Source organism: Taudactylus pleione, unplaced genomic scaffold (genome assembly GCF_031769625.1).
Source record: "Taudactylus pleione unplaced genomic scaffold, aTauple2 ptg001362l, whole genome shotgun sequence".
Lineage (NCBI taxonomy): Eukaryota > Metazoa > Chordata > Amphibia > Anura > Myobatrachidae > Taudactylus > Taudactylus pleione.
The window spans coordinates 417,264-441,533 of NW_028285762.1; the positions used below are offsets into that span (position 1 = coordinate 417,264).

The following is a 24,270-nucleotide window of genomic DNA, read 5'->3' on the forward strand; positions in this document are numbered from 1 at the left end:
AGAACTGACATTAATCATATAGTCATATATTTAACCAACAGCTTTATGTCTTTCACCAAAAAAATGGTAGACGATGAGTGGTTCTACTTTAGGAAAGCAATCATATGGGGAACATTTGTCCTGTCTTTAGTGTTGGGAAATAGGCAACAGAGAATTAGTGATCATGGAACTATTGCTCTCATTTTCCTGTAACAGACAGGGAAAACAGACACTTAAAAGGGTTTATTTCTTATTTACACTACAAATTGTACTGTTTTCATTTCTAGACTGCACGAGAAAGGCAAAAGTTATATATTGATTGGCTGATTTGGGTCTCAGCGTTACTGAACCAATTTACACTAGAATCATTTGGGGGCTTCTCAGTAATAAGAAACATGGACAGACTTGACACTCAGAGCCTATAACATGGGGTTAGCAAGGCAGCGGCCCATTCGAGACATACAGATTTCAGCGTGTTCGGAACAGGATAAATACATTTCAGTGGGAACAAGAGAATGGGACATGAACTGAGTATAGGGACATGAGCGTTTGATTATTAGATGCTGTAGGATATACCGTGTGTATCCTGTGTAGTCTGACACACACTAGCAACATACAGTACTAGTAATTGTAAACACGCATGTCAGTTGTGTATTTTGATATGTCTGTTTGTGCAGGGGGAGTTGTGATGTATTAGTTTTGTGTCTGATTGCTTATCTCTTTCTTTTTCTCTTTTTCCCCATTTGTTCTGTTACCTGATTGTGTGCGCACTTGTGATTACAATGTACCTGTCATTCTGTGTTGTGTTGCCTATAATGTGTAACTGCCTTACCATTTGTTTGTCCTTAACACGATGTTCTGTTTTGTGGCTGCATTACGTTACTGTGCGGCATGACCTCGTTGCTATTGTCCTGTTTATTTTGTTTCTGTGTTGTTTTTATCGTGCTGCTCCACTGTTTTGCACCATTCCATTGTGTTGCCGTGTCATTGTGTTGCCTGTATTGTGTTGTTGTGTAGCATTCTCAGCGCCTCCCCCCGCCGGGTCCAACAGGTTTGTCACAATTGGATCACGAGACAGCAACTTTCTGAACCTCCCCCAGCAGTCTCAAGTAAGTCAGCGATATTCCCTAATATGTAATTCACCATTTAATAAAATTAACTCTCCCTAATGTTTAATTCAGCACCCCCTGATCTGTAATACATCTGTCCCTAATCTGTTATATGACATCAACTAATCACACCTGTCCATAATCTGAAATGCATTGTCCCTAATCTGTAATACTCTGTAAACTAATCACTGCACTCCCTTACCCGTAATACACTACCCCCTAATCTGTTATACACTGTTAACTAATCACTGCTCCCTCTAATCTTTTAAACACTGTTAACTACCAGGGCTCTCCCTACTCTGTGATATATTAATCACAGCTCTCCATAATAAGCTGAACACAACTGTCCATAATCTGTAATACTCTGTAAATTGAGCATGGATCTCCCTAATCTGTAATTGGATCTCCCTAATCTGTAAATATTTTTAAACTGAGCACGGCTCTCCCTAACCTGTAATTCTCTGTAAACTCGGCACGACCCTCCCTAACCAGTAATAACACTGTTAGCTAATCACGGCTCTCCCTAACCTTTAATACACTGTTAGCTAATCACGGCCTTCCCTAACCAGTAATAACACTGTTCGCTAATCCTGGCTCTCCCTAACCTGAAATACATTGTTAGCTAATCACGTCCCTCCCTAACCAGTAATAACACTGTTAGCTAATCACGGCTTTCCTTAACCTGAATGTAATACACTGTTAGCTAATCACTACCCTCCCTAACCAGTAATAACAATGTTAGCTAATCACGGCTCTCCTTAACCTGTAATACTATGTTAGCTAATCACTGCCCTCCCTAACCAGTAATAACACTGTTAGCTAATCACGGCTCTCTGTAACCTGTAATAATACTGTTAACTAATCAGGGCTCTCCCTAACCTGTAATACACTTTTGCTAATCACAGCTCTCCCTAACGTGTAATAACACTGTTCGCTAATCACGTCTCTCTGTAACCTGTAATAACACTGTTAGCTAATCACGGCTTTCCCTAACCTTTAATAACACTGTTTAGTTTATCACATTAGGTAGAAGTAATAACCTGTAATAACACAGTTAGCTAATCATGGCTCTCCCTAACCTGTAATAACACTGATAGCTAATAGCTTTTCTCCCCTACCTGCAATACACTGTTAGCGATTAGGGCTCTCTCTAACCTGTTATACACTATTAACTAATCATATATCTCCATAATCTGTAATACTTTGTAAACTAGTTATAGGTCTCCCTGTTGTGACATAGACCATCCCAAATCTGTGATGGAAACTAGTCATTTGTCTCTCTAATTTGTTATACAATATTAGCTAATCATGTATCTTCCCCCATCTCTAAAACTATGGAAACTAATAATACTTTGCCCTAATCTGTATTACTCTGGAAACTAATCATACTTCTACCTAATCTGTATTACTCTGGAAACTAATAGCAGCTCTTCCTTATCTGTAATAAACCACCTATAATATGTAATGCACTGTTCACTAATCATACCTCTCCCTAGTCTGTAATGGTCTGTAAACTAATCATACCTGCCCCTAATCTGTAATGGACTGTACAGTAATCATACCTGCCCCTAATCTGTAATGGACTGTACACTAATCATACCTGTCCCTAATCTGTAATGGACTGTACACTAATCATACCTGCCCCTAATCTGTAATGGACTGTAAACTAATCATACCTGTCCCTAATCTGTAATGGACTGTACACTAATCATACCTGTCCTTAATCTGTAATGGACTGTACAGTAATCATACCTGTCCCTAATCTGTAATGGAATGTAAACTAATCATACCTGCCCCTAGTCTGTAATGGACTGTACACTAATCATATATGTTTCTAATCTGTAATGGACTCTACACTAATCATACATGTCTCTGTAATGGACTGTACACTAATCATACATGTCTCTAATCTGTAATGGACTCTACACTAATCATACATGTCTCTGTAATGGGCTGTACACTAATCATACCTGTCCCTAATCTGTAATGGACTGTACACTAATCATACCTGTCCCTAATCTGTAATGGACTGTACACTAATCATACCTGTCCCTAATCTGTAATGGTCTGTAAACTAATCATACCTGTCCCTAATCTGTAATGGACTGTACACTAATCATACCTGTCCCTAATATGTAATGGACTGTACACTAATCATACCTGCCCCTAATCTGTAATGGACTGTACACTAATCATACCTGCCCCTAATCTGTAATGGACTGTACACTAATCATACATGTCTCTAATATATAATGGACTGTACACTAATCATACATGTCTCTAATATGTAATGGACTGTACACAACGCATACCTGTCCCTAATCTGTTTCACCCTAATCTGTAACACATGTACCCAAACCTGTTATACACATTTACTAATCTCAGACATCTGTTAATCTGTAATACACCCTATACTAATTGTAGTTCCCTTAATCTTAATTCTAAAATAATATATCACCCTTTAATTCTTACTACAGTTTTACTAATAATCCTATAGTGTATGACCATTTACTAATCATAGACCTGTGTTACATAATAACTATAAATCTATACTATACCATGACCTATAGTTCTAACTGTATAGTATAATGCTGTCATTTACTAAATCCAGGAAATAACTGTCATTTACTAAATCTCAGACATAACACCCCTAGGGGCCTATTCATCTTTGGGGGCAAGTATCCACCTCGCATTGCTCCGATGCGGGGACAGAAAAGCAGCCGTCCACGCGATTAGTAACACGGCTACAGAAGTAGCAGCATTACTTACTACCCCCGTGTGCGTCTTCTGCGCACACGGGGGTGACCGGAGTCAGTGAGGAGGTGGAATCCGTTTGAATCCCTATTCGCAACCCTGGAACTCCTTCCCTTAGGAAGTAGCGGGGGCCCCTGAGAGCCAGCGCCATCTGAAGATGGCGTTTGTTCTTGAAAGAAACTCTGAAAACTATAAGTTTTCTAAGTTTGCTGAATACTAGGTGGTCCTATCGGACCCCTAATGATGAATAGCTCGTTATGTAAAATATGCGGAAACTAGCATTTGGGTAACGGGCCGTTTAGTGATGATGAACAGGCCCCCTAATTTTTAATACATACATTACTAAATACATGTTTTTTTTTTTATCTGTAACTAAACACCCTCGAATTTGTTACATACTGTACAATTTGATGTTTAAAGCCATCGCTAATCCTAAATATTTCCTGTACTGATCACATCTCCCCATAATGTGTTACATAGACTGTTTAGCACGATTCTAGCACCTATATGCACCCAAATCTGTCATCCAGGCTGCATGAAGTCATTAATGTGCAAAAGTGACATGAGTAGGCCTAACATAAAATGGATCATGTACAATGAGCTATACCAATTTTTCAAAAATCAATTACAAAAATGCACTTGTTTTCTGTTTCTATCAGAGCAAATGAGGTACAGTATATGGAGGGAAGGTGTACATGCACAAATAACAATTTAGAATGTAAGCTCTTTAGGATAAGTGCTATTCTACTGTAGTGAATCTAATAGTCCTAACTTGCCCAGGCCCCAGGCAGTCTGACTTGTAAGAATGTAAGAAGAACAAGCCAGCCAGCTCATGGGTAGATTAATAGCCAGTACATGGTTATAGATTCCTGGAGCTGATCTTACAGTAGGCGTAGAATAAAATCTTGTAGATTTCCTTTCTAACCACGGCCTGGGTTAGGAAATTCCATTAAGAGAATAAAATAAGATCAATGTAGAGTTTAGATCATTTTATGTTTTTAGTTCACTCAGGAGATCTCCGAGCAATTAATATACCCCTTGTGTAAAAGTGGGGAAGCCCCTCTTATAAATAAATATTCTCCCATCTTGATCTTGATGTACATTAGACAGACCCACACTTGTGCTCCTCTGCTAGATGGTTGAATGGTTTGTCAACATTAGAGGAACTGAAAGCCCAAGAAGTATTATGCACATCTGATAGCAGAGATGTAGTCAGATTATCAACTATCAAATAGGGATGAGCATTGACCATCGATGGTTTGCCACCGATGGCTGATGGTTTTACCATCGACGGCGGATATCCGATGATTCTCCACCATCTATGGCTTAGAAGTAGCAGTGTTTTTTATTCCTCAGCGGAGGGGGGGGAGTGCAGCTAAGCCCCGCCCCCTATCCTGTCTACCATTCCTCACAGCAGAGAAGTGCATAATTTTATGGCTTCATGCCATCAGTGTTATGCATTGATGGCACCATTGATGGTTAACCAATTGATGGTCATCCCTACCATCAAAAGAGCAACAAACAGAAGGGGGGCAGCGTCATGGGTAAAGCACCATGTTCCAGTTGCAGAGCCGACTCTGCTACAATGCTGCACATCGCACTAGTAACATGCCAGGTTCGACATCTTGCTGCCCCCATCTGATTACTGACCTGTGGATGGTCTATCACGCATACCCAACCCCTGATAACACTCTCACTTTCCTGGGACGCCATTACCAGGACTCCTGTGTTTCGCTCAGCCTGCCTCTATGATATTTCTCATAAATAAAAAGAGTTATCGCCGCAGTTGTTAGGGTTGGTATAATGAAGTAATAAAGTAGTCTACAGTCTATAAAATATCAACCGCTAGACTCTAATATACTGTTTCCTAGTAACAACGTTTGCCTGTAATAAGTATATAATATTATTTGGCAAATTGGAGGAGTAATTCAATTGTTTCCTAGAGTCAGCAAGGGCGTTACAGCCAATGTGGAGAAAAACTCAAGCAGGAATACATATATTGTATAGCGTGTACCCATGGTGGTCAGGGACAGCAACTCTCTCCTTCTGATCAATTTACCTTCCAAATAAGAAGCTCGGGGTCTTCCCATTACCTGGGACTGGTGCAGGCGCACCCTGGCTATTTTACTCCTGGCTACATCTGTCTGATTTTCCCCATATTGCTCAACACAAGAGCTTCCATGGAGCTATAGTGCAGAATTATAGATAACCAAGCAAAGCACTATGAAACGTGACACAGGGGGAGATGTATCAGCACTCGTAAAAGCGCACACAGCCTATTGGTGGTCGCCCGCCTGCGAATTTATGCAAATGCCGCTACAAACTCATTCCCTAGTGTACATCCATGAGGCCAAAGGTCTAAGACGCCGGCTTTTAGTGCCCATACACGCTGTAATACCAATTGGTGCATCTTGATATGCCACCATCAGTAGTACCATCGAAAATTGTACCAGCCCTATGGCAAGTGCAGTACCTCCATCTGACCACGGCCTCCTATGGCGGAGGCTGTGCCTCTGTGAAAGAAGCCTTTTGCATTGACATGGCGTGCAGATTGCATGCGGCTCAGAATTGAGCCCAAAGAGAGGAGAAGTCGACAATTGGAGAAGTTGCCCATAGCATCCAAGCATCATAGCATCCAATCGGCTTTGAGCTGGCATTTCTCAAATATATTCTATAAAATTATAGGTAGAAGCTGATTGGTGGCTGTGGGCACCTTCTGCACTCTTTAGAAGGCTTGGTACATCTCCCTCTCAGTCACAGTTGTGCTGGCATGGCACATCATGCCCCCGCTGGCAAGTTATCCTTCACACTCCTTATAGAGCTATGTTGGCACTAGCGTAAATAGGCAATATGTGCACAGCAAGGCACACCCACATCTCTTTGAATTGAATTCCCCCCAAAGAGGGTTACTGGCAGAGAGGACACGATTCTATAAATCCTGGGGAGGTCAGATGAGAGAAACTAAGTGGGTGAAGTAGCACTTTGCTAAACCACTGACACCACCTGTGCTACAACTTGCTGGCGCTGAGACAGACTTTAACGCAAATCAGTTTTCCACCAGATATTGCTATTTTTAGCATTGCACATTCTCCAGGGCTGAGCGTATACAAGTACGGCCGATTCACAGATGTAAGCAACGCCACTTGTAGCTGAAGGCAAGTAACTGAGTAACAGCCGGGTTTGGGAATTTCAGCGGAGTCCAAGCTATGCCTACTTGTGCATATGCAGAGATACACCTGTATACCAACTGAGATCTCGCACCAAGGGTAGGGCTGGTGCAAGTGGTAAACAACAGCTGGGCGCATACGGATGGCGTTGGCGCAATCTGATAAATGTGTTCATCTCTGCATTCAGACGAAAACCCAAATTTTTTCTCAGTGCACGCATAATGCAGGTGTAATTGCAGCCACCTTGTGTTCAACTCTTTCCACAACCCTACTGTACTGTAATAGAAACTCATACGTTTATTCGCAAAATGTTCCTTAGTCTGTAATACAGCTCCCCGAACTGTGTAACACATCATCCCTTAGTGTGGAGCACAGCTCTCTATGGTCTGTAACACATCATCCCCTAATGTGGAGCACAGCTCTCTATGGTCTGTAACACATCATCCCCTAATGTGGAGCACAGCTCTCTATGATCTGTAACACATCATCCCCTAATGTGGAGCACAGCTCTCCATGGTCTGTAACACATCATCCCCTAATGTGGGAGCACAGCTCTCCGTGGTCTGTAACACATCATCCCCTAATGTGGGAGCACAGCTCTCCGTGATCTGTAACACATCATCCCCTAATGTGGAGGACAGCTCTCCGTGGTCTGTAACACATCATCCCCTAATCTTGAGCACAGCTGTCCGTGGTCTGTAACACAGCATCCCCTAATGTGGAGGACAGCTCTCCGTGGTCTGTAACACATCATCCCCTAATGTGGAGGACAGCTCTCCGTGGTCTGTAACACATCATCCCCTAATGTGGAGCACAGCTCTCCATGGTCTGTAACACATCATCCCCTAATGTGGAGTACAGCTCTCCATGGTCTGTAACACATCATCTTCTAATGTGTTACAGCATTATCAGCTGTAGTATAACACTGATCTGTATCATAGCGCTATCATTTGTAATATAACACTGATCTGTATCATAGCGCTATCATTTGTAATATAACACTGGTCTGTAACGCAGCGCTGTCATCTGTAATATAACACTTATATGTAACAGCGCTATCATCTGTAATATAACACTGACCCATAACACAGCGCTGTCATCTGTAATATAATACTGACCTGTAACGCAGCGCTGTCATCTGTAATATAACACTGGTCTGTAACGCAGCGTTGTCATCTGTAATATAACACTTATATGTAACAGCGCTATCATCTGTAATATAACACTGACCCTTAACACAGCGCTGTCATCTGTAATATAATACTGACCTGTAACACAGCGCTATCATCTGTAATATAACACTGGTCTGTAACGCAGCGCTGTCATCTGTAATATAACACTTATATGTAACAGCGCTATCATCTGTAATATAACACTGACCCTTAACACAGCGCTGTCATCTGTAATATAATACTGACCTGTAACACAGCGCTATCATCTGTAATATAATACTGATCTGTAACGCAGCGCTGTCATCTGTAATATAATACTGACCCTTAACACAGCGCTGTCATCTGTAATATAATACTGACCTGTAACACAGCGCTATCATCTGTAATATAACACTGATCTGTAACACAGGGCTATCATCTGTAATATAACACTGATCTGTAACGCAGCACTATCATCTGTAATATAATACTGATCTGTAACACAGCACTATCATCTGAAATATAACACTGATATGTAACACAGCGCTATCATCTGTAGTATAACACTGATCTGTAACACAGCGCTATCATCTGTAATATAACACTGATCTGTAACACAGCACTATCATCTGTAATATAACTAATCTGTAATACAGTGTTAACAGCAATATAACACTGACCTGTAACACAGCGCTGTCATCTGTAATATAACACTGACCTGTAACAGAGCTATCATCTGTAATATAACACTGATCTGTAACACAGCACTATCATCTGTAATATAACACTGATCTGTAACACAGCACTATCATCTGTAATATAACACTGATCTGTAACACAGCGCTATCATCTGTAATATAACACTGATCTGTAACACAGCGCTATCATCTGTAATATAATACTGATCTGTAACAGCGCTATCATCTGTAATATGACACTGATCTGTAACTCAGCGCTATCATCTGTTATATAATACTGCTCTGTAACACAGCGCTATCAACTGTAATATAACACTGATCTGTACCACAGCGCTATCATCTGTAGTATAACACTGATCTGTAATACAGCACTATCATCTGTAATATAATACTGATCTGTATCATAGCGCTATCATCTGTAGTATAACACTGATCTGTAACACAGCACTATCATCTGTAATATAATACTGATCTGTATCATAGCGCTATCATCTGTAATATAACACTGATCTGTAACACAGCGCTATCATCTGTAATATAATACTGATCTGTAACAGCGCTATCATCTGTAATATGACACTGATCTGTAACACAGCGCTATCATCTGTAATATAACACTGCTCTGTAACACAGCGCTATCATCTGTAATATAATACTGATCTGTAACACAGCGCTATCATCTGTAATATAATACTGATCTGTAACACAGCCCTATTATCTGTAATATAGCACTGATCTGTAACACAGTGCTATCATCTATAATATAATACTGATCTGTAACACAGCGCTATTATCTGTAATATAATACTGATCTGTGATACAGCGTTATCATCTGTGATATAACACTGACCTGTAACAGCGCTATAATCTGTAATATAACACTGATCTGTATTATAGCGCTATCATTTGTAATATAACACTGACTCGTAACACAGCGCTATCATCTGTAATATAATACTGATCTGTAACACAGCGCTATCATCTGTAATATAACACTGATCTGTAACACAGCGCTATCATCTGTAATATAATACTGATCTGTAACACAGCACTATCATCTGTAATATAACACTGATCTGTAACACAGCGCTATCATCTGTAGTATAACACTGATCTGTAACACAGCAGTATCATCTGTAATATAACACTGATCTGTAACACAGCACTATCATCTGTAATATAACACTGATCTGTAACACAGTGCTGTTATCTGTAATATAACACTGACCTGTAACAGCTCTATCATCTGTAATATAACACTAATCTGTAACACAGCACTATCATCTGTAATATAACACTGATATGTAACACAGCACTCTCATCTGTAATATAACACTGATCTGTAACACAGCGCTATCATCTGTAGTATAACACTGATCTGTAACACAGCGCTATCATCTGTAGTATAACACTGATCTGTAACACAGCGCTATCATCTGTAGTATAACACTGATCTGTAACACAGCACTATCATCTGTAATATGACACTGATATGTAACACAGCGCTATCATTTCTAATATAACACTAACCCGTAACACTGCGATATCATCTGTAATATAACACTGACCTGTAATACAGCCCTATCATCTGTAATATAACACTGATCTGGAACACAGCGCTATCATCTGTAATATAACACTGATCTGTAACACAGCACTATCATTTCTAATATAACACTGATCTGTAACACAGCACTATCATCTATAATGTAATACTGATCTGTAACACAGCGCTATTATCTGTAATATAATACTGATCTATGATACAGCGTTATCATCTGTGATATAACACTGACCTGTAACACAGCGCTATCATCTGTAATATAACACTGACCTGTAACACAGCGCTATCATCTGTAGTATAACACTGATCTGTAACACAGCGCTATCATCTGTAATATAACACTGATCTGTAACACAGCGCTATCATCTGTAGTATAACACTGATCTGTAACACAGCACTATCATCTGTAATATAACACTGATATGTAACACAGCGCTATCATTTGTAATATAACACTAACCCGTAACACTGCGATATCATCTGTAATATAACACTGACCTGTAATACAGCGCTATCATCTGTAATATAACACTGATCTGGAACACAGCAATATCATCTGTAATATAACACTGATCTGTAACACAGCACTATCATTTCTAATATAACACTGATCTGTAACACAGTGCTATCATCTATAATATAATACTGATCTGTAACACAGCGCTATTATCTGTAATATAATACTGATCTGTGATACAGCGTTATCATCTGTGATATAACACTGACCTGTAACAGTGCTATAATCTGTAATATAACACTGATCTGTATCATAGCGCTATCATTTGTAATATAACACTGACTCGTAACACAGCGCTATCATCTGTAATATAATACTGATCTGTAACACAGCGCTGTCATCTGTAAAATAACACTGATCTCTAACACAGCACTATCATCTGTAATATAATACTGATCTGTCACACAGCACTATCATCTGAAATATAACACTGACCTGTAACCCAGCACTATCATCTGTAGTATAACACTGATCTGTAACACAGCACTATCATCTATAATATAACACTGATATGTAACACAGCGCTATCATCTTTAATATAATACTGATCTGTAACAGAGCTATCATCTGTAATATGACACTGATCTGTAACACAGCTCTATCATCTGTAATATAACACTGACCTGTAACATAGCCTTATCATTGTAATATAACACTGACCTGTAACACAGCGCTATCATCTGTAATATAACACTGCTCTGTAACACAGCGCTATCATCTGTAATATAACACTGCTCTGTAACACAGCGCTATCATCTGTAATATAACACTGATCTGTAACACAGTGTTATCATCTGTAATATAACACTGATCTGTAACACAGCACTATCATCTGTAATATAACACTGACCTGTAACACAGCGCTATCATCTGTAATATAATACTGAACTGTAACAGCGCTATCATCTGTAATATAACACTGACCTGTAACAGCGCTATCATCTGTAATATAACACTGACCTGTTACACAGCACTATCATCTGTAATATAACACTGCTCTGTAACACAGCGCTATCATCTGTAATATAACACTGATCTGTAACACAGTGTTATCATCTGTAATATAACACTGATCTGTAACACAGCGCTATCATCTGTAATACAACACTGATCTGTAACACAGCACTATCATCTGTAATATAACACTGACCTGTAACACAGCGCTATCATCTGTAATATAATACTGAACTGTAACAGCGCTATCATCTGTAATATAACACTGACCAGTAACACAGCGCTATCATCTGTAATATAACACTGACTTGTAACACAGCGCTGTCATCTGTAATATAACACTGACCTGTAACACAGCGCTATCAACTGTAATATAATACTGATCTGTAACGCAGCACTGTCATCTGTAATATAACACTGACCTGTAAAACACAGCGCTGTCATCTGTAATATAACACTGATCTGTAACACAGTGCTATCATCTAGTATAACACTGATATGTAACACAGCGCTATCATCTGTAATATAATACTGACCTGTAACACAGCACTATCATTTTTAGTATAACACTGATCTGTAACACACCAATATAATACTGATTTGTAACACAGCGCTATCATCTGTAATATAACACTGATCTGTAACACTGCGATATCATCTGTTTTATAATACTGATCTGGAACACAGCGTTATCATCTGTAATATCTAATACTGATCTGTAACACAGCGCTATCATCTGTAATATAACACTGATCTATAACATAGCGCTATCATCTGTAATATAACACAGATCTATAACACAGCGCTATCATTTGTAGTATAACACTTATATGTAACACAGCGCTTTCATCTTTAATATAATACTGATATGTAACACAGCGCTATCATCTGTAATATAATACTGATATGTAACACAGCGCTATCATCTGTAATATAACACTGGATTTGTAACACAGCGCTATCATCTGTAATATAACACTGGATATGTAACACAGCGCTATCATATGTAATCTAACACTGATCTGTAACATAGCGCTATCATATGTAATATAACACTGATCTGTAACACAGCACTATCATCTGTAATATAACACTGATATGTAACACAGCGCTATCATTTCTAATATAACACTAACCCGTAACACTGCGATATCATCTGTAATATAACACTGACCTGTAATACAGCGCTATCATCTGTAATATAACACTGATCTGGAACACAGCGCTATCATCTGTAATATAACGCTGATCTGTAACACAGCACTATCATTTCTAATATAACACTGATCTGTAACACAGCACTATCATCTATAATGTAATACTGATCTGTAACACAGCGCTATTATCTGTAATATAATACTGATCTATGATACAGCGTTATCATCTGTGATATAACACTGACCTGTAACACAGCGCTATCATCTGTAATATAACACTGACCTGTAACACAGCGCTATCATCTGTAGTATAACACTGATCTGTAACACAGCGCTATCATCTGTAATATAACACTGATCTGTAACACAGCGCTATCATCTGTAGTATAACACTGATCTGTAACACAGCACTATCATCTGTAATATAACACTGATATGTAACACAGCGCTATCATTTGTAATATAACACTAACCCGTAACACTGCGATATCATCTGTAATATAACACTGACCTGTAATACAGCGCTATCATCTGTAATATAACACTGATCTGGAACACAGCAATATCATCTGTAATATAACACTGATCTGTAATACAGCACTATCATTTCTAATATAACACTGATCTGTAACACAGTGCTATCATCTATAATATAATACTGATCTGTAACACAGCGCTATTATCTGTAATATAATACTGATCTGTGATACAGCGTTATCATCTGTGATATAACACTGACCTGTAACAGTGCTATAATCTGTAATATAACACTGATCTGTATCATAGCGCTATCATTTGTAATATAACACTGACTCGTAACACAGCGCTATCATCTGTAATATAATACTGATCTGTAACACAGCGCTGTCATCTGTAAAATAACACTGATCTGTAACACAGCACTATCATCTGTAATATAATACTGATCTGTCACACAGCACTATCATCTGAAATATAACAGTGACCTGTAACCCAGCACTATCATCTGTAGTATAACACTGATCTGTAACACAGCACTATCATCTATAATATAACACTGATATGTAACACAGCGCTATCATCTTTAATATAATACTGATCTGTAACAGAGCTATCATCTGTAATATGACACTGATCTGTAACACAGCTCTATCATCTGTAATATAACACTGACCTGTAACATAGCCTTATCATTGTAATATAACACTGACCTGTAACACAGCGCTATCATCTGTAATATAACACTGCTCTGTAACACAGCGCTATCATCTGTAATATAACACTGCTCTGTAACACAGCGCTATCATCTGTAATATAGTACAGATCTGTAATATAACACTGACCTGTTACACAGCACTATCATCTGTAATATAACACTGCTCTGTAACACAGCGCTATCATCTGTAATATAACACTGATCTGTAACACAGTGTTATCATCTGTAATATAACACTGATCTGTAACACAGCGCTATCATCTGTAATACAACACTGATCTGTAACACAGAACTATCATCTGTAATATAACACTGACCTGTAACACAGCGCTATCATCTGTAATATAATACTGATCTGTAACAGCGCTATCATCTGTAATATAACACTGACCAGTAACACAGCGCTATCATCTGTAATATAACACTGACTTGTAACACAGCGCTGTCATCTGTAATATAACACTGACCTGTAACACAGCGCTATCAACTGTAATATAATACTGATCTGTAACGCAGCACTGTCATCTGTAATATAACACTGACCTGTAAAACACAGCGCTGTCATCTGTAATATAACACTGATCTGTAACACAGTGCTATCATCTGTAGTATAACACTGATCTGTAACACAGCGCTATCATCTGTAATGTAACACTGATATGTAACACAGTGCTATCATCTAGTATAACACTGATATGTAACACAGCGCTATCATCTGTAATATAATACTGATCTGTGATACAGCGTTATCATCTGTGATATAACACTGACCTGTAACAGTGCTATAATCTGTAATATAACACTGATCTGTATCATAGCGCTATCATTTGTAATATAACACTGACTCGTAACACAGCGCTATCATCTGTAATATAATACTGATCTGTAACACAGCGCTGTCATCTGTAAAATAACACTGATCTGTAACACAGCACTATCATCTGTAATATAATACTGATCTGTCACACAGCACTATCATCTGAAATATAACAGTGACCTGTAACCCAGCACTATCATCTGTAGTATAACACTGATCTGTAACACAGCACTATCATCTATAATATAACACTGATATGTAACACAGCGCTATCATCTTTAATATAATACTGATCTGTAACAGAGCTATCATCTGTAATATGACACTGATCTGTAACACAGCTCTATCATCTGTAATATAACACTGACCTGTAACATAGCCTTATCATTGTAATATAACACTGACCTGTAACACAGCGCTATCATCTGTAATATAACACTGCTCTGTAACACAGCGCTATCATCTGTAATATAACACTGCTCTGTAACACAGCGCTATCATCTGTAATATAGTACAGATCTGTAATATAACACTGACCTGTTACACAGCACTATCATCTGTAATATAACACTGCTCTGTAACACAGCGCTATCATCTGTAATATAACACTGATCTGTAACACAGTGTTATCATCTGTAATATAACACTGATCTGTAACACAGCGCTATCATCTGTAATACAACACTGATCTGTAACACAGAACTATCATCTGTAATATAACACTGACCTGTAACACAGCGCTATCATCTGTAATATAATACTGATCTGTAACAGCGCTATCATCTGTAATATAACACTGACCAGTAACACAGCGCTATCATCTGTAATATAACACTGACTTGTAACACAGCGCTGTCATCTGTAATATAACACTGACCTGTAACACAGCGCTATCAACTGTAATATAATACTGATCTGTAACGCAGCACTGTCATCTGTAATATAACACTGACCTGTAAAACACAGCGCTGTCATCTGTAATATAACACTGATCTGTAACACAGTGCTATCATCTGTAGTATAACACTGATCTGTAACACAGCGCTATCATCTGTAATGTAACACTGATATGTAACACAGTGCTATCATCTAGTATAACACTGATATGTAACACAGCGCTATCATCTGTAATATAATACTGATCTGTAACACAGCACTATCATTTTTAGTATAACACTGATCTGTAACACACCAATATAATACTGATTTGTAACACAGCGCTATCATCTGTAATATAACACTGATCTGGAACACAGCACTATAATCTGTAATATAGCACTGACCTGTAACACTGCGATATCATCTGTAATATAATACTGATCTGGAACACAGCGTTATCATCTGTAATATCTAATACTGATCTGTAACACAGCGCTATCATCTGTAATATAACACTGATCTATAACATAGCGCTATCATCTGTAATATAACACAGATCTATAACACAGCGCTATCATTTGTAGTATAACACTTATATGTAACACAGCGCTTTCATCTTTAATATAATACTGATATGTAACACAGCGCTATCATCTGTAATATAATACTGATATGTAACACAGCGCTATCATCTGTAATATAACACTGGATATGTAACACAGCGCTATCATATGTAATCTAACACTGATCTGTAACTAAGCGCTATCATATGTAATATAACACTGATCTGTAACACAGCGCTATCATCTGTTATATAATACTGCTCTGTAACACAGCGCTATCAACTGTAATATAACACTGATATGTAACACAGCGCTATCATCTGTAATATAATACTGATCTGTATCACAGCACTATCATTTTTAGTATAACTCTGATCTGTAACACAGCGCTATCATCTGTAATATAATACAGATCTGTAACACAGTGCTATAATCTGTCTTATTTCACTGATCTGTAACACAGCGCTATCATCTGTAGTATAACACTGATATGTAACACACCTCTGACCTGCAGGGGCGTAGCAAGACCTATGGGGGCCCTTTAGGAAAATGTCGAAAGCCTACCCCTTCCCTTGCCAATTATTTTGCAGTTCATCCATTTTTACTGTAAATGATCTTATATTTTCACTATCTGCCTACTTAGAGGATAGGCATGATTAAATGATTGGCGATTAGAATGTAGTAAGTATTATGAACAAAAATATTTATTTTATTTTACAAATATATAGTCTCGCTAATACTAAATGTTTATAATATAACATGGTATATAAGAAGGCTATGATTCACTAATAAATCAGTTAGTGAGGAGAGATGGAGGCAGAGACGGCTGGGCCAGTGACAGCAGATGCCCTGCAGCAATACTCAGAGGCGCAGCCCGTATGCAGCCCCATTCTCTGCACCTACTGTCTGAGATCTGCTGCTAAATTGGACAGGTGCGTAGGCATATACTGGGGGTTGAATCTGTTTCCAGGTCTCCATTAGGATTGTATCAAAGTTTGGTCTGGAGTTGGATCCACAGAGGATTGGACAAATGTGTAACCATCTTAAGTTATGCATGGTCATAACAGATGTATGATTTGCTTTAGCCATTGTTTCTAAATTAAAAGTGGTAGATAAAATAGAGGGAGGTGTCTGAAGGGGTAAGCGTTACAGTCTTTACCTGAAGATGTTCTTCAAATTCTTTTTCTGAATATGCTGCTTTTCAGGACCTTGTTGGAAGATATAATCCAAAGTTCATATCAGTAATGGTTAGCCAAAGTCACTTAAATAAAGCAGGAACTGCTCAGAGAGTAACAATGTAGGACAAAGTGTCACCACAAAATGGCTGCCAGTAGCTGGGCATCCTTTATATAGGGCTGTGACCTGCACTGTGACATCACAATGCCTGCAGGCAGCAGCTAGAGATGGCTGTAGGTTAGATCAGCTCTGTGTCCAGATGCCCTGCAGCAGCACTCTGGTGAGAACAGGAAAGCCGGGGAGCGGGTTGGGTCCCAGAGGTGGCCTGGGCCCCATAGTAGCCGCACTCTCTGCACCTACTATAGCTACTCCCTTGCTGACCTGTAACACAGCACTATCATCTGTAATGTAATACTGACCTGTAACACAGCACTATCATCTGTAATATAACACTGATCTGTAACAGAGCGCTATCATCTGTAATATAACACTGATATGTAACACAGCGCTATCATCTGTAATATAACACTGATCTGTATCATAGCACTATCATCTGTAATATAACACTGATCTGTAACAGAGCGCTATCATCTGTAATATAACACTGATATGTAACAGAGCGCTATCATCTGTAATATAACACTGATATGTAACACAGCGCTATCATCTGTAATATAACACTGATCTGTAACACAGCGCTATTATCTGTAATATAATACTGATCTGTAACACAGCGCTATCATCTGAAATATAACACTGATGTGTAACACAGCACTATGATCTGTAATATAATACTGACCTGTAACAAAGCGCTATCATCTGTAATGTAATACTGACCTGTAACACAGCACTATCATCTGTAATATAATACTGATCTGTAACACAGCACTATCATTTGTAATATAACACTGATCTGTAACACAGCTCTGTCACCTGTAATATAATATTGATCTGTAACACAGCGCTATCATCTGAAATATAACACTGATCTGTAACACAGCACTATCATCTGTAATATAATACTGACCTGTAACACAGCGCTATCATCTGTAATGTAATACTGACCTGTAACACAGCGCTATCATCTGTAATGTAATACTGACCTGTTACACAGCGCTATCATCTGTAGTATAATACTGATCTGTAACACAGCGCTATCATCTGTAATATAATACTGATCTGTAACACAGCGCTATCATCTGTAATATAACACTGATCTGTAACACAGCGATATCCTCTGTAATATAACACTGATCTGTAACACAGCGCTATCATCTGTAATATAACACTGATCTGTAACATAGCACTATCATCTGTAATATAATACTGATCTGTAACACAGCGCTATCATCTGTAATATAACACTATGTAACCGCGCTATTATCTGTAATGTAATACTGATCTGTAACAGCGCTATCATCTGTAATATAACACTGATCTGTAACACAGCGCTATCATCTGTAATATAATACTGATATGTAACACAGCGCTATCATCTGTAATATAACACTGATATGTAACACAGCGCTATCATCTGTAATATAACACTGATCTGTATCATAGCGCTATCATCTGTAATATAACACTGATCTGTAACAGAGCGCTATCATCTGTAATATAACACTGATATGTAACAGCGCTATCATCTGTAATATAACACTGATATGTAACACAGCGCTATCATCTGTAATATAACACTGATCTGTAACACAGCGCTATTATCTGTAATATAATACTGATCTGTAACACAGCGCTATCATCTGAAATATAACACTGATGTGTAACACAGCACTATGATCTGTAATATAATACTGACCTGTAACAAAGCGCTATCATCTGTAATGTAATACTGACCTGTAACACAGCACTATCATCTGTAATATAATACTGATCTGTAACACAGCACTATCATTTGTAATATAACACTGATCTGTAACACAGCTCTGTCACCTGTAATATAATATTGATCTGTAACACAGCGCTATCATCTGAAATATAACACTGATCTGTAACACAGCGCTATCATCTGTAATATAATACTGATCTGTAACACAGCGCTATCATCTGAAATATAACACTGATCTGTAACACAGCGCTATCATCTGTAATGTAATACTGACCTGTTACACAGCGCTATCATCTGTAGTATAATACTGATCTGTAACACAGCGCTATCATCTGTAATATAATACTGATCTGTAACACAGCGCTATCATCTGTAATATAACACTGATCTGTAACACAGCGATATCCTCTGTAATATAACACTGATATGTAACACAGCGCTATCATCTGTAATATAACACTGATCTGTAACACAGCGATATCCTCTGTAATATAACACTGATCTGTAACACAGCGATATCCTCTGTAATATAACACTGATCTGTAACACAGCGCTATCATCTGTAATATAACACTGATCTGTAACATAGCACTATCATCTGTAATATAACACTGATGTGTAACACAGCACTATGATCTGTAATATAATACTGACCTGTAACAAAGCGCTATCATCTGTAATGTAATACTGACCTGTAACACAGCACTATCATCTGTAATATAATACTGATCTGTAACACAGCACTATCATTTGTAATATAACACTGATCTGTAACACAGCTCTGTCACCTGTAATATAATATTGATCTGTAACACAGCGCTATCATCTGAAATATAACACTGATCTGTAACACAGCGCTATCATCTGTAATATAATACTGATCTGTAACACAGCGCTATCATCTGAAATATAACACTGATCTGTAACACAGCACTATCATCTGTAATATAATACTGACCTGTAACACAGCGCTATCATCTGTAATGTAATACTGACCTGTAACACAGCGCTATCATCTGTAATGTAATACTGACCTGTTACACAGCGCTATCATCTGTAGTATAATACTGATCTGTAACACAGCGCTATCATCTGTAATATAATATTGATCTGTAACACAGCGCTATCATCTGTAATATAACACTGATCTGTAACACAGCGATATCCTCTGTAATATAACACTGATCTGTAACACAGCGCTATCATCTGTAATATAACACTGATCTGTAACATAGCACTATCATCTGTAATATAATACTGATCTGTAACACAGCGCTATCATCTGTAATATAACACTATGTAACCGCGCTATTATCTGTAATGTAATACTGATCTGTAACAGCGCTATCATCTGTAATATAACACTGATCTGTAACACAGCGCTATCATCTGTAATATAATACTGATCTGTAACACAGCGCTATCATCTGTAATATAATACTGATCTGTAACATAGCACTATCATCTGTAATATAACACTGATATGTAACAGCGCTATCATCTGTAATATACTGTAACAGTGATATGTAACACAGCGCTATCATCTGTAATATAACACTGATCTGTAACACAGTGCTATCATATGTAATGTAACATTGCTATGTAACACAGCGCTATCATATGTAATATAACACTGACATGTAACACAGCGCTACCATCTGTAATATAACACTGATCTGTAACACAGCGCTATCATCTGTAATATAATAGTGATATGTAACACTGCACTCTCACCTGTAATATAACACTGATCTGTAACAACGCTATCATCTGTAATATAATACTGATCTGTAACAGCGCTATCATCTGTAATATAACACTGATCTGTAACATAGCGCTATCATCTGTAATATAACAGTGATCTGTAACACAGTGCTATCATCTGTAATATAACACTGATCTGTAACACAGGGCTATCATCTGTAATATAACACTGATCTGTAACACAGTGCTATCATCTGTAATATAACACTGATCTGTAACAGCGTTATCATCTGTAATATAACACTGATATGTAACACAGCACTATCATCTGTAATATAACTAATCTGTAATACAGTGTTAACAGCAATATAACACTGACCTGTAACACAGCGCTGTCATCTGTAATATAACACTGACCTGTAACAGAGCTATCATCTGTAATATAACACTGATCTGTAACACAGCACTATCATCTGTAATATAATACTGATCTGTAACACAGCACTATCATCTGTAATATAACACTGATCTGTAACACAGCACTATCATCTGTAATATAATACTGATCTGTAACACAGCACTATCATCTGTAATATAACACTGATATGTAACAGCGCTATCATCTGTAATATACTGTAACAGTGATATGTAACACAGCGCTATCATCTGTAATATAACACTGATCTGTAACACAGTGCTATCATATGTAATGTAACATTGCTATGTAACACAGCGCTATCATATGTAATATAACACTGACATGTAACACAGCGCTACCATCTGTAATATAACACTGATCTGTAACACAGCGCTATCATCTGTAATATAATACTGACCTGTAACACAGCGCTATCATCTGTAGTATAATAGTGATCTGTAACAGCGTTATCATCTGTAATATAACACTGATATGTAACAGCGTTATCATCTGTAATATAACACTGATATGTAACACAGCACTATCATCTGTAATATAACTAATCTGTAATACAGTGTTAACAGCAATATAACACTGACCTGTAACACAGCGCTGTCATCTGTAATATAACACTGATCTGTAACACAGCACTATCATCTGTAATATAATACTGATCTGTAACACAGCACTATCATCTGTAATATAACACTGATCTGTAACACAGCACTATCATATGTAATATAATACTGATCTGTAACACAGCACTATCATCTGTAATATAACACTGATATGTAACAGCGCTATCATCTGTAATATACTGTAACAGTGATATGTAACACAGCGCTATCATCTGTAATATAACACTGATCTGTAACACAGTGCTATCATATGTAATGCAACATTGCTATGTAACACAGCGCTATCATATGTAATATAACACTGACATGTAACACAGCGCTACCATCTGTAATATAACACTGATCTGTAACACAGCGCTATCATCTGTAATATAATAGTGATATGTAACACTGCACTATCACCTGTAATAAAACACTGATCTGTAACAACGCTATCATCTGTAATATAATACTGATCTGTAACAGCGCTATCATCTGTAATATAACACTGATCTGTAACATAGCGCTATCATCTGTAATATAACAGTGATCTGTAACACAGTGCTATCATCTGTAATATAACACTGATCTGTAACACAGCGCTATCATCTGAAATATAACACTGATCTGTAACACAGCACTATCATCTGTAATATAATACTGACCTGTAACACAGCGCTATCATCTGTAATGTAATACTGACCTGTAACACAGCGCTATCATCTGTAATGTAATACTGACCTGTTACACAGCGCTATCATCTGTAGTATAATACTGATCTGTAACACAGCGCTATCATCTGTAATATAATACTGATCTGTAACACAGCGCTATCATCTGTAATATAACACTGATCTGTAACACAGCGCTATCCTCTGTAATATAACACTGATCTGTAACACAGCGCTATCATCTGTAATATAACACTGATCTGTAACATAGCACTATCATCTGTAATATAATACTGATCTGTAACACAGCGCTATCATCTGTAATATAACACTATGTAACCGCGCTATTATCTGTAATGTAATACTGATCTGTAACAGCGCTATCATCTGTAATATAACACTGATCTGTAACACAGCGCTATCATCTGTAATATAATACTGATATGTAACACAGCGCTATCATCTGTAATATAACACTGATATGTAACACAGCGCTATCATCTGTAATATAACACTGATCTGTATCATAGCGCTATCATCTGTAATATAACACTGATCTGTAACAGAGCGCTATCATCTGTAATATAACACTGATATGTAACAGAGCGCTATCATCTGTAATATAACACTGATATGTAACACAGCGCTATCATCTGTAATATAACACTGATCTGTAACACAGCGCTATTATCTGTAATATAATACTGATCTGTAACACAGCGCTATCATCTGAAATATAACACTGATGTGTAACACAGCACTATGATCTGTAATATAATACTGACCTGTAACAAAGCGCTATCATCTGTAATGTAATACTGACCTGTAACACAGCACTATCATCTGTAATATAATACTGATCTGTAACACAGCACTATCATTTGTAATATAACACTGATCTGTAACACAGCTCTGTCACCTGTAATATAATATTGATCTGTAACACAGCGCTATCATCTGAAATATAACACTGATCTGTAACACAGCGCTATCATCTGTAATATAATACTGATCTGTAACACAGCGCTATCATCTGAAATATAACACTGATCTGTAACACAGCGCTATCATCTGTAATGTAATACTGACCTGTTACACAGCGCTATCATCTGTAGTATAATACTGATCTGTAACACAGCGCTATCATCTGTAATATAATACTGATCTGTAACACAGCGCTATCATCTGTAATATAACACTGATCTGTAACACAGCGATATCCTCTGTAATATAACACTGATATGTAACACAGCGCTATCATCTGTAATATAACACTGATCTGTAACACAGCGATATCCTCTGTAATATAACACTGATCTGTAACACAGCGATAT

The 24,270-nt window shown here is 37.8% G+C and overlaps 1 protein-coding gene across 5 annotated transcripts in view; it reads left to right on the forward strand.

Moving 5' to 3' along the window:
- The window catches only part of NFIX (nuclear factor I X), a 172,707-nt gene that overhangs the window by 129,483 nt on the left and 18,954 nt on the right, over positions 1–24,270 (forward strand). For 4 of the 5 annotated variants that reach the window (XM_088463418.1, XM_088463417.1, XM_088463420.1 and 1 more), the window contains one exon: positions 997–1,088. The exons of the other annotated variant lie outside the window; for it this stretch is intronic. In XM_088463418.1, the coding sequence (XP_088319544.1) occupies positions 997–1,088 (92 nt within the window). The remainder of the gene's footprint in view (positions 1–996; positions 1,089–24,270) is intronic. 5 annotated transcript variants of the gene reach the window in all.